We start from the raw sequence: 13,068 nt of genomic DNA, 5'->3' as shown, positions 1-13,068 counted from the left end.
GTAGACCAGGCTGGCCTCGAACTCAGAAATCCGCCTGCCTCTGCCTCCCGAGTGCTGGGATTAAAGGCGTGCGCCACCACGCCCGGCTCTTAAAACATTTTAACATTGCTTATTCTGTATGTGTGTATGTGAAGGTGCATGTGTGGAGGCCACATTAAGGAAGTGAGTTCTCTGCCTTTACCTGTCCGTCAGCCTTCACAATCAGCACCTTCCCCTAACTATTGTTAGCTCTTAAAACATTTTAAAGCTGGACTTAGTGGTACACACTTCTACCTAGCTGCTCAGTAGGCCAAGGCAGGAGGATAGCTAGTTCAAGGCCTTGCCTGAGGTGCAGTGTAATTTCAAGCCAACCTGTATAACTTAGTGTGACCCAGTCTTACAAAAAGTAGAAAGCAAGCTGACTATATCTCAGTGATAGAGCACTTGCCTGTTTACAAGTCCTTAGGTCAAATCCCCAGTGTGTGTGTGTGTGTGTGTGTGTGTGTGTGTGTGTGTGTGTGTGTGTGAGTAAAAATTTTAAAACATTTTTTTTATTAAAAGGTATAAAACATTGAGACTTGTAGCTTTAACTGAAGAGATACTGTAATATCTATTAAAAGCTGTAAGCCATCACCTTCCTAGTGAAGTTCCCTTACTCTCTTTCCTAGGTTGGTACCACTTGCTAACTGTCAGTAGGAAAGAACAATGGGAGCACTTGGCCCAGCCCCCATAGTTTGAAAGTTTAATCAATTCAGATAACTCTGGAATCAGTGTTAAACTGTGCCTTTTACCTTAAATAGTAAATATCAGATGAAAATAGAGGCTAATGTACCTCTAATCCTTAGGTGCAGAATTGCCGATTAGAGGCTGTCATTCCCCATTTGGGTTTTAACTTGTCTACCACTATTACTTTTCCTTTTATTTCCTTTTCTTTGAGGAACAATTATTGTAAAATCATAAAATGACATCTTTGCTGTCTTTGTATTTATTTTCTCGTCTGTTTGCTTCATTGCTCCATTGCAAACTCTATTTTTCTTCTGATCACGAGCTTTAGGCCCAGCACTGCCTCACCTGATATGTGGGTTTTTACTTTAAATAGAACTTCAATAGCTTAGGCGTCAGAGCCGTGTCATTACATGCTATTTAGATACTTCAGTAAGCATGTTTTTTTCCTTTCCAACTGTGGTCCTAACTATCAGAATTTATTCTGAGGATTATCTTGAAAGCTAAAGATTTCAGGTGCTTAATTTAAAAATATTTTAAATGTAAAATGTTTCTTGTTTTAGACTATGACAAGAAGGGGCAGTAGTCCAGGCAGCCTTGAAATCCCGAAAGACCTCCCTGACATTCTAAACAAGCAGAACCAGATGCGGCCTGTTGATGACCCTGGTGTACCCTCCGAATGGACGTCTCCAGCCAGTGCAGGGAGCAGTGATCTCATGAGCTCAGATAGTCACTCGGATTCCTTCAGTGCCTTCCAGTGTGAGGGACGAAAATTTGACAGCAAGTATCTCTTACTGTTTGAGTATATGTTTTCTGTTGACTGCTTCCTGACTTGTGGATTGCGTAGCTTTCGCTTAGTTCTCCTTTGTTAGGTAGTTGTTACTGTATATTTTAATTTCACTTTTTGGTAAAACACTGACGAAAGTTTTAGGGAATCATCTCAGGTTAAGACCATTTTATTTTGCTAAAGAAAGGGTATTTAAAGGAACCAGAACTACTGTCCATCATAAGATAAATTACATTTTTAAGACAAAGTGTGAAAATAAAAATGATTTAGAATGGTCATAATATTAAAGGGCCAGCATAAGTATGAGATGCTGTTACTTAATGGACTTGGATTTGACATCCATTGTCTACCCAGACTGTTCCTTGACCGTTCCTCCATGTTCAGTTATCAGCAATTATTACTTTGTACCATATGTCACTATATCATTATGCTGCTGAAGTTCTCTCTACTTTTAATATTCAGAGAATAAACTACAAACAGAAATTTGGAAATCAAGTTTGTGAAGAGCAAGGGCATTGTTCTTCATGGATCATTGTATTTTTACTTGATTTATGGGGTAGTGGCATACTAACCCAAAGCTCAGACAGATAAGATTTTAAGAGAAAAGAAGGAGGAGGAAAAGGTGGGAAGGTGGAAGAAGAAGAGGAAATAGAGGAGGAGGAAGAGAAGATGAAAATGTGTGTGTGTGTGTATGAGAAGAGAGACAGAGAGATTTATAAAATACTTTAAAAGTAGTAAGTGTAGTGGTGATGGAATATCATTGCCATTTTAAAATAATTATTGTTAGTAATAAGCTGTGACAATCTTAGAAATGTTTGTAGTTGAGGTCTTCAACATTGTACTGCTTCTTGCACTTGCGAGAATGTAGTGCAGAGAGCAGCTTAGGGAGAATGAATGTGTGGTTAGAGTTGTTGTAGAACTAGCATTTCTTCTTCCTACAGACTTTGGCTTCGGGACTGACATTGGGATCCCATCCTCTGCTGATGTGGATTTAGGTTCTGGCCATCATCAAAGCACTGAGGAGCAGGAAGTGGCCAGCCTAACTACACTTCATTTAGATTCAGAAACAAGCAGCCTTAATCAGCAAGCCTTCTCTGCGGAAGTTGCAACCGTTACTGGTAAAGTAATTCAAGGGAATAGTACTTAAGCTTGGCTTCTAAACTTCCAAAGAACCTGGTGAAATTTCTACAGCTTGTATGGCCTACTGCTGTTTTGGTGGTTTTGTTTGTTTTTTGTATTGTTGGTTTTTTTTTTTTTTTTATATGAACAGTGGACAAAACAAAACAAGTTAGTTTCTTGACAGTGTGAAGTACACAGAGGTAAGCATTGGTGCACCCTATGCATATGCCATACATAGATCAGAAGCAGTTATTAAATAGATAATCTAAAAGAAGAAAAAAATTACCTCACTATATCTTTTTCATTGACACTCATAGTTAAGGTAGCTGTTTTACATTTATTACAGGAAATATAAAGCACTCTGCCAATAAGACGTTTTTGTTAATATACTAGAATTTTGTAGTTAAACAGAAAATTATCCTTTTCAGATAATTTTTTATTTTTTTATTTTTTTTTTAAATGTGGCCAAACCCAACTTTAATATAGCAAGTGGAGTCCTGGAATCTGAGTCACATTAAACGCAGAATTGTGTATTGCAGGGGTAGTGTAGAAATTAAAATGAGCCGGGGGTTGTACTGTGTGTGTTGTAAACTTAGCCTACCAGTTCCAGCTGCACTCTGATGAAGCTCACTCAGTGGTTAGCCATTCTAGTTAACAGTCATGAGGCATAGCCACTGATTCTAAGATCATAATCTCTTGTAAAAGGGAGCCGTTTCTCCTGTGAAAACTTGACTCTAATTCTAGTTCATTCAAAACATTAGGAAAGCTACTGTGTTTTTCAAAGGTTATCCCAATGTGAAAGAAAATGTCACCGTACTTTTTTTTTTTTTATGTTTCTGTATTTATCAAAAATAAAGTTCCAAGAGTTAGGGAGATAATTCCATTGTTAAAGTCTTAGTTGAGTTGGATCTGCGTTTGGATCTGAGTTTAGATAACAGAACCCTAGTAAAAGCCAGACTTGGCAGTGTATTCTTACAATCCCAACTGCAGCAGTAGTGAGACAAGGGATCCAGCTTGCTAGCCAAAACAGGAAGCTCCAAGTTGAGCGAGAGTTACTATCTCAAGTTAAAAGCTGGACAGCAGAAAAAGACACCCTCATATCAACAGTCTGGCCTTCCACGCTCCCACGGTAATGAGTGTACCAGCACACACATGTAATACACAAAAAATCTAAAAACTAAAACATTTATATAAAACTATTACAGAAATAGGTTTTATGTTTATTTATGCCATCTTTTTTATGGTGACTTAACCTCTAAGTATGCAACCTATATGTCCCGCGTTGAATGACTGATCCTGTTACTCTATTGGGAGGTTTTATTAGGAATACTGATTTTAATCACCAACACTATCAGCAGTACAGGAGTACTTAAAGAGAGCTATGTTTTTGTTCCCAAATATAAAATTCATCAGAGAGTATAGCTCCATATGCTCAATAAGCAAAACTGTTGAATATAATATTTTCTAATTTTCAAATTTGCTTGCATTATCACACTGATAACTGTTTTATCAGAGAGATGTTAGTTGGCCTGAAATCTTTCCTTTTGTTTAATATGGAAGTTTTGAGATACCTCTAAAAAACCTAGTGAGAAGTATTGAACTATATAAGTTTACTCCATACAGTAGATATAAGCTTTATGCATGTTTGGAATATGGCTGTCAGTATAAAAAGGTTGGTGTTTTTTTTGTTTGTTTGGTTTTTGCTTTGTTGTTGTTTTTTTACATTAAAAGGTTCTTTTAACAGGGAAAAACTTTCAGCCAACCATTATTGAATCAATCATGTTAATACAATTAAAGGTAATACTCTGTGGTCATGCATCTCTATATAAAGTGATTTTAAAATCTGACATCTTAAAAGGAAATTACGTGATGGTTAAGATGACTTATTGGGAACAAATGCTCGCCGCCAAGCCTGACAGCCTGAGTTGGATCCCAGAAATAGACATGGTAGAGGAAGAGACCAACACCTGCAAGTTGTCCTCTAACTACCACACATGTCCTGTGGTCACTGGACACACACACACAGTAAATCTGAAACGTACAATGTGTTTTTATGAAATAACATAATACATGGAGATAAAGGAAATAGGTTTGTTTTTTAAAATATTTGATGAAAATATTGATGTCTCTTGTCATGTTTGAAGTATATCTTTTTATGCATTTATTGTGCTACTTTAAAAATTACTCATGATATGTGAAATCCCACTTTTGGAAAATAAATACAAATGTGTAACTTGAATTGGATTTTGCTTTACTGTATAGAAAGCAGTAAAAGGGGGAGGGGCTTATAGTTATTAGGTATAGAACATTGTTATTTCTGAGCTGGGAAGAAGTTGACCCTGAGAAGATGAACTGCTGTTATATATAACTTGTGTTTAGTACCACTGGGTGCTGGTCTGTAGCTACCAGTGCAGCGATACATGAGGAGTGGCAAGCCTGTGCTTGTACTCTACAGAGGGGTATTTCAGACTGAACAGGTATGTTCAAGTCAGTATGATAATGGTATAATGTGAAGATATTAAAGTCAACCAGTTCATATAATGGGGACTTACAGTTAGTAAGGTCAGACATAGGCTTCAATAGGAAACAGTGTCTAAGCCAGTGGTTCTCAACCTTCCTAATGCTGCAACCCTTTAGTAAGGTTCTTCATGGTGTGGTGGCCCTCAACCATAACATTATTTTGTTGCTGTTTTATAACTGTAATTTTTCTGCTGTTACGAGTCATAATGTAAATATCTGATATGCAGGATATCTGATATGTGACCCTTGTGAAAAGCTAGTTCAGCCACCAAAAGGCTCATGACTCACAAATTAAGAACCACCAATTAAAACAAAAATTTAATCAGGATTCTGTGCAAAGTAGAAAAAAAAGCCTAGATTATGATGATCTGTTTATAAATCATAATTTATGTATAAATATAATTATTTGGCTAGAATACAAAAATTGTATTCAGATTATAGAGTTGTAATAGAGTAACAAGGACACCTGAGCACTAAGAAACTGGAAAGTTTGATCAGGTCAGTGAGCAGACTTGGATGATGTTTGTTTGTGGGACAGAGTCTTAGGCTGTAGACCAGGATAACCTTGAGTTTATGCTCATCCTGCCTTAGAAATCCACGGACAGGATTACAACAGAAGCCACCATACCTAGCAGTTTGCAAGGTTTTTGATTGGTCGTTCTCTGTGGCAGTTTTTCTTGGTGGATATATTTTTTCACACTTACTTGTTTATGCTGTAAATGTGTGTGCATGTGTGAGCCGTGGGGCATATCAGGGTCAGAGGGTGATTTACCAGAGTCACTTGCCTCCTTCCTACCGTGGAGCTTCTAGGATCCCGGGTGCTCAGCCTTGCTAAGCTTAGCTGACTCAGCCATCTTGCTGGCCCTATTTGTGTGCATATTTTAAAGACGAGGTTTCATGAAGACCAGCTCAACCTCAGACTGGTTATGAAGCTAACGATGACAGCCTTGAACTCCCGACCTTCTTGACACCTCAGTGCTGGACTTATAGGCATACGTGTTGTGTGTGTGCCTTTAAAGGATTTTAACTGAGGGGGTAATCCGACTGCATTTTTATGAGTTTTTGATGTTTTATGAGAGTGCATTGGTAGGAAAGAGTAGAGATGAAGAATATTCCCTTTGCTATTGACTTTTCCCAGTTTCCAGTGAGAGTAAAACAACAGCAGTGATTATGAGAGTTTCTATAGCGAGGCCAAGAATACCAGTTGTCAGTGTCACTCATGGTTTCTGGACCTAGGTTAGTCCAGTGCTAGACAAATATTGTGATTTTGTTGACACCTTTGGACATTATAACCTGTTTTATCTTCTGATGTTTTAAAATTATGTCTTATTAGTATTTGAAGTATTGTGTCTTAGGTAAGATACTGAATACAGTCTTCACAGTGACTGTATGAAATTATCTTTCCAGGTTCAGAAAGTGCTTCCCCAGTTCATTCAGCTCTGGGATCCAGGTCGCAGACCCCCTCCCCGTCTACACTGAGCAGAGCTCACATAGAACAGAAGGACCTCCAGCTCGATGAGAAGCTCCACCACTCTGTTCTTCAGACGCCGGATGACCTAGGCAATGCTTGATATTTCTGGGTTTTGAGAGTACTAGTGTCAGAAGAACTTAAATAATTAAAATGTTTACTGTTATGTATACTTATCTTAAGTCTTTGACTTTTCTAAGTCTTCTGTTGTTTTTCTTGCCCTTGAAACGGCTATTACTAAAATAACTGTTTTTTAAATATTTTTTCTTATTTTTAATAGCTGTATCATTAATGATTATACTATTTTGTATTTTATTTTTATTTATCGATCTGATATTTATTCTCTTCCTTTCCTTCTCCCTCCCCACCCCCTTCTTCACTCCCTCTTTATTTATTTATTTATTTATTTATTTATTTATTAGTCAGGGGCTCACTATGTAGCCCTGGCTGGCCTGGCCCAGAACTCAGAGATCTGCTGCCTCTTCCTCACAATTGTTGGGAGTAAAAGACCGGGTGTTTGACTTGTAGATTGGCCCCTACTTCTCCTGCCTCAGTTTCCTCAGTGCTGGGATTCTGTGTGTACTCACCATGCTTCAAGTCTCTTAATATTGTACTTGAGTATTTTGCTCACTCACAGGAGGAAGTAGCATCATTACTGTTTCTCAGTCAAGCTTTCAGTAAAACAATCTTGTTACATTAGTAATTTTATCTATTCTTTGTTTTCAATGCATGTAACAAGAAATGCTGAATGGTATAAAACGTGTCAAATAAATACTTGGCACAGTTTCTAAAATCTGTCGAGGTCATAGTTGAGAAGATATTTGTGTCACATGTCACATTTACCAAAGGAAGAAATGAAAGCTGTATAACTCCTGGGGTACTTTTTCCCCCTCTCTATGCATCATAATTATTTTATTTTTCCATATTTTGTTGGTATTCTTTTTATTATTGTTTTGTTGTTGTTGAAAATAGATTGTTCTTTCATAAAATACATCTGAACTACAATTTTCCCTCCCTCCATTCCCCCCAGCTCTCCTCCCTTCATCCCTTTCCCCCACATCTACTCCCTCTTCAGAAAAGAACAGGCCTCCAAGAGTCCTCAAGTTAAAACAAACATTGGTTGGCCATTCCCATAAGTTGTGTGCCACCATTGCCCCAGTACGTATTGCAGGCAGGACAGATTGCAGGTTGAGTGTTTTGTGGCTGGTTGGTGTCAAGGTTTGTCTTTCTGTCGCCTGCAGAGTACCTTCTTGTGCGAAAGCATCAAGATCCAAGCTCCTTGGAGGCACCAGTTCAACCGCTCTGCATTCAATGAGTTAAATGAATGCTATCCTCATTCCTGGGTCCTGCTGTCAGTTTTCAGAGTGACTGTCTGTCCTAGCATCAGCCTAGGTTATTTAGGGATCTCCATAGGACCTCCCTTGGCCAGCAACTCAACTGAATGTAACCCAGTCCCACCACTGGAAGAAAGCCTTGCCTGGCTACAAAAGATGGCCAGTTCTTAATCCATATCCTTCATTTCCAGGAGTCTTCACTAGATTTACCCTCAAAAGTTTGCACTGCACTAGGTTTGCACACTGCCTCCCATATCCCCTGACTCTAGCTGTCTCTCCTTCCACCCACCCCAGTCCACCACCACCACCACCACCACCACCACCACCACCACCACCACCACTACCGCCTGATCCCTTCTTGCCCCAATCCACCTGCAAAATCTATTTTAAATCTCCTTCTCAGGGAGGTGCGTGCATACTACCTACATTAAAGGGCTCATTCCTTAATGTGCAGTTATATAACTCTAAGTTTCTGCTTTGTGAATTATTGGGACCTTTAAGATTTTTTTTTTTTTTGTATTCAGTTTTTCCTCTCTTTGGAAGAAAATTTTAAATAACAAAGCAGTTAACAGGACTCGTTTTTTTAAAATCCACATGTAAGTTTTATCAGGCTATTACCATTTTACTGGTTTTTATCTTTGCGCTTATAAAATTGATATTTATGTCCAACATGCATTTTTCTGTCACAGGCTAGCAAGGTGGCCCAGCTGATAAAAGTACTTGTAGCACAAGCCCCAGCACCTGCATTCAATCCCAGGACCCACACACACATACACATGAACTGATTAATTAGTTTCTGGTTTTGACAGCTTCACAGTAAGTGGTAGCTGCATAATATTTTTTCTTCAGTAAATCTTAATAAAACCCTATCAATAAGAAATCATTATCAACATAGAAAATTATGAATTGGTAAGTTGTTGGATATTATCAAAAAACCTACATTTACATTTCTTATATCTACTCTTTTAGATATTAAAAATGATTCACTTACATTGGCTCTTTTAGGTACTGACACTATTGTGTTATTTTTTTCCATAGAAATCAGTGAATTTCCATCTGAATGTTGTAGCGTGATGGCAGGAGGTACTCTCACTGGGTGGCATGCTGATGTTGCTACTGTTATGTGGCGCAGAATGCTGGGCATTTTGGGAGATGTCAATGCTATTATGGATCCTGAAATACATGCTCAAGTTTTTGATTACCTCTGTGAACTTTGGCAGAATCTAGCCAAGGTAAGAAAGAAAATAAAAGCTCTGAAAGGGGAGAAATAAAGTATTAGTAAGTAGTAGGCCAGATGTGGTGGTTTAACACCTATAATTGGAACACTGAGGCAGGGGAATCGGGAGGTAGATGCCATATTGAGTTACATAGCAGGTTCCAGGCCAGCCTGGTCTATCCTGTCTGAAGAAACAACAGTAAGCACTTCCCCTGCTCCTCACCCCACCACACAAAGGAAGAACAGGCCTTTGAGAACACTGTTACAGTTTGATCATGCTTTGAATTAAAAGAGTGTTCAGCATTTGGCTATAATTAGCCATAATGAAATATGTCATTATGGTGGAGACAGGATTCAACTTCTGTTTAAGGTAAAACAACTGGAAGAGAAAATAGTTTCATTCCATGTGTGTTACCTTTTATTTGAAAATTATAGATCAGAGATAACCTTGGCATTTCAGCTGACAACCTGACTTCCCCTTCTCCACCCGTCCTGATTCCTCCACTAAGAATTCTTACACCTTGGCTTTTTAAGGTAAGCTTGATATATAAAACAGTAATATATTTTTCTTTAATAAGTTAGTTTTCAACATTGATAGAAATTTAACAATAAACTAGGCAGTGGTGACGCATGCCTTTATCCCAGCACTTGGGAGGCAGAGGCAGGCAGATTTCTGAGTTTGAGGCCAGCCTGGTCTACAGAGTGAGTTCCAGGACAGCCAGGGCTACACCGACAAACCCTGTCAAAAAAAAAAAAAAAGAAAAGAAAAAAGAAATTTAACAATAACTTAACAATTATTTGGTCTTCAAGCACACTTAGTTTCTAACTAGTATCTTTAAGAAATGGTTAGGTATTACATAAAGAGGAGAGTTAGGCATAGCAGAATTATTTATTTAATTAAGCAAAAATAAATGTAAAAAGTATGTCTTAAATGTTTTTAAATATATTTACTTATTTTTATTCATTTTCCCCCTACTAGAGAGCTAACCCATGGACTGCCTATGCTGAACAAGTGCTATAGCACTGAGCCATACCCACCTTTCTAGAATAGTCTATCTTCATTCATAAATATATTCATATTATATATTCATATGTAATATTCATAGTATGTATATATATATTATTTTAAATAAAAAATAAAGTGAGAACTATACTTTTAGAGATTTCTTTTTAACTATTATTTGATGTTTGGTCTATTTTTTAAAGTGAAACATTCGTGATTAATCATATGTATATTCAATCATTTCAGATAATAGTAGCTTCCCTAGTACTGACTTCTAGTTCATTAGTGAAATTGGACCAACACAGAAATATATGAAAACAGCTATTGCTTACTTATTCAATTGTTTAAATATTTACATTATTTGGCTTTAGTATTAAAATTGATTTCTTAATTTTAGGCAACCATGTTGACTGATAAGTATAAACAAGGTAAATTACATGCATATAAACTTATTTGTAATACAATGAAGAGAAGACAAGATGTATCTCCAAATAGAGATTTTTTAACACATTTCTACAATATAATGCATTGTGGATTGCTTCATATTGACCAGGTAAATATATATGCCTTCTAAAAATGTTGTTTTATCAGTTGTGACAGTGTCAGTTTTCAACTTTACAAAAATTAGAATCACCTAGGAGATTGGCCTTTGAGCATGTCTGAAGAATTGTCTTGATTGAGGTAGGAAGACCTGCACAGTGTAAGTGGGCTCCATTTCCTATGCAGAAGGTCCTGGACTGTGTAAGAGTAGAGACAGCAAGATGAGAACTCCCTGAATACATTCATTGCTCTCTTCTGTCTGTGCATATAATGTGACCAACTTCTTCAAGTTCTTCTCTTTATGACTTCCCTTCAGTGATAGACTATAACCTGGAGCTGATCCCCTGCAGTGATAGACTATAGCCTGAAGCCATGAGTTAAAGTTGTTTTGGATAACGTATTTTATCATAACAACATGAAAGGAATCTAAGATATCAGTTTTCAATTCTGTTTAATTTATACTTTTTAAGATTTAGAATTAAAACTGTTCTTCATATGTAGTGAGTTATATATATCGTTCACTTTCACTTTATGATCTTTTTTATTCTTGAAAGGTAATTGAAAACACACTACTTAAGGGACTGATTGCAGTGTTCTTTTAAATGCACAGAACAAGAATATTAAAAGCAGTAAGGGAAAAAGCTCAAAAACATAAAGACAGATCTATCAGAATTACACCAGACTTCTCACCAGAGACTCTAAAAGCCAGAAGACCCTGGGCAGATGCCATACAGACCCTAAGAGAACACAAATGCCAGCCCAGGCTACTATACCCAGCCAAACTCTCAATCACCATAGATGGAGAAACCAAGAAATTCCATGACAAAACCAAATTTACACAATATATTTCCACAAATCCAGCTCTACAAAGGATAATAGATGGAAAACTCCAACACAAGGAGAGAAACTGCACCCAAGAAAAAGCAAGAAATTAATCTTGCAACAAACCCAAAAGAAGATAGCCACACAAACATAATTCCACCTCCAACAACAAAAATAACAGGAAGCAACAGTCATTGTTCCTTAATACCTCTTAATGTCAATGGACTCAATTCCCCAATAAAAAGACATAGACTCTCAGCTTCCACATTATACTAACCACTTTACTTTTTACTTTTTGAAGGAATTAAACCATCCTTTGCTTAGGTTGGTTTTCTCTTAATATTCCAATGTGTCTATTTTATAATGGACTCTTACTTGAGGCATATGAATTTGCTCACCTTTTCATGCCGCCATGGTTAGGTTTATTCTGCTCTAAAGTTTATCTCATATTTTCTTAGTACTAAGTTACATTGCCATAATCATAATTCCATTAATTTGGCAGCTGTATCATATATAATGAGTAATCACAAAAATGAGTCTAGGACACATATTTCAGGGGTTTGATCTTAGTTAGAAAACTAAAAAGTGGAAGATTTCAGTCTCATTATAATTTGGTTAAGTGTCACTAATGAGTTAGTTGGAAAGCACTAATATTCAAAGTTAATAGTCATATTTCTTTCTGAGCAATGAGAAAACTTCATTAATTTAAAAATAATTATAATGTCCTAACCCTATAAGCATATCTCAGATACAATTACATCCTTATTACTACAAAACTCGAGTTTCTTCCTAAGATGAGTCACATTCAGTGGTAGGAAGACTGGTGGGCAAGGAGAAGAGCTGCCATGGAGTAGGCAATGACAAGAGAGAATCACAAGGGGAAATATGGTCAAAGTGTCTTATATGCACATATTAAATGTCATAATTAAACCTATCATTACTTATAATTAATACAGGATAGTAAAAACGCTTTTAAATAGTCACTGAATAATACAGCCAAATGCACTGCATCTTTCCTAGTAAATTTCAAACCATAATGCCATATAAGAATATTCATTTAAGGGCTCAGGTTCCTTCCGGAACCCTGTCCCAACTCTGAGAGTAACTGGGATTAGTGGGACCCAGGCACTCAGGAACTCTGCAAGACCAGTGGCTTGGGTTCCTTCCGAGCTGTCTGGGCCAGTGCCCTGAGCAGACCTTGGGCGAAAACTCTGCAGCCAGTTCCACAATACCCAGAGGCAGCTCCACTCCCAGGTGGTTTAACACGCCCAGGATCATAGGATCACAAAATCACAGGATCACAGAGACAGCCTGACTCTGAGGAGTTCTGACACAACCAAGATCACAGGAAGGACAGGCTCCAGTCAGACATAGCCAGGGCAGGTAGCACTAGAGATAACCAGATGGCAGGAGGCAAGCATAAGAACATAAGCAATAGAAACCAAGGTTACTTGGCATCATCAGAACCCAATTCTCCCAACATAGCAAGTCCTGGATACCACAACACACTGGAAAAGCAAGAGTCAGATCTAAAATCACTTCTCATAATAATGATAG

General features: G+C 37.5%; 1 protein-coding gene across 11 annotated transcripts in view; it reads left to right on the top strand.

Annotated features, from left to right (window-relative positions):
* Nucleotides 1–13,068, top strand: part of Ralgapa1 (Ral GTPase activating protein catalytic alpha subunit 1) — a 206,949-nt gene that overhangs the window by 97,652 nt on the left and 96,229 nt on the right. For all 11 annotated transcript variants that reach the window (XM_029484805.1, XM_029484808.1, XM_029484810.1 and 8 more), the window contains 6 exons: nt 1,266–1,482; nt 2,431–2,607; nt 6,536–6,688; nt 8,969–9,162; nt 9,582–9,680; nt 10,547–10,702. In XM_029484805.1, coding sequence (XP_029340665.1) covers nt 1,266–1,482; nt 2,431–2,607; nt 6,536–6,688; nt 8,969–9,162; nt 9,582–9,680; nt 10,547–10,702 — 996 coding nt within the window. The remainder of the gene's footprint in view (nt 1–1,265; nt 1,483–2,430; nt 2,608–6,535; nt 6,689–8,968; nt 9,163–9,581; nt 9,681–10,546; nt 10,703–13,068) is intronic.

Source organism: Mus caroli, chromosome 12 (assembly GCF_900094665.2).
Source record: "Mus caroli chromosome 12, CAROLI_EIJ_v1.1, whole genome shotgun sequence".
Classification (NCBI taxonomy): domain Eukaryota; kingdom Metazoa; phylum Chordata; class Mammalia; order Rodentia; family Muridae; genus Mus; species Mus caroli.
Note: the sequence above shows the minus strand (reverse complement) of the source record. Positions and strands in the feature narration are given on the sequence as shown.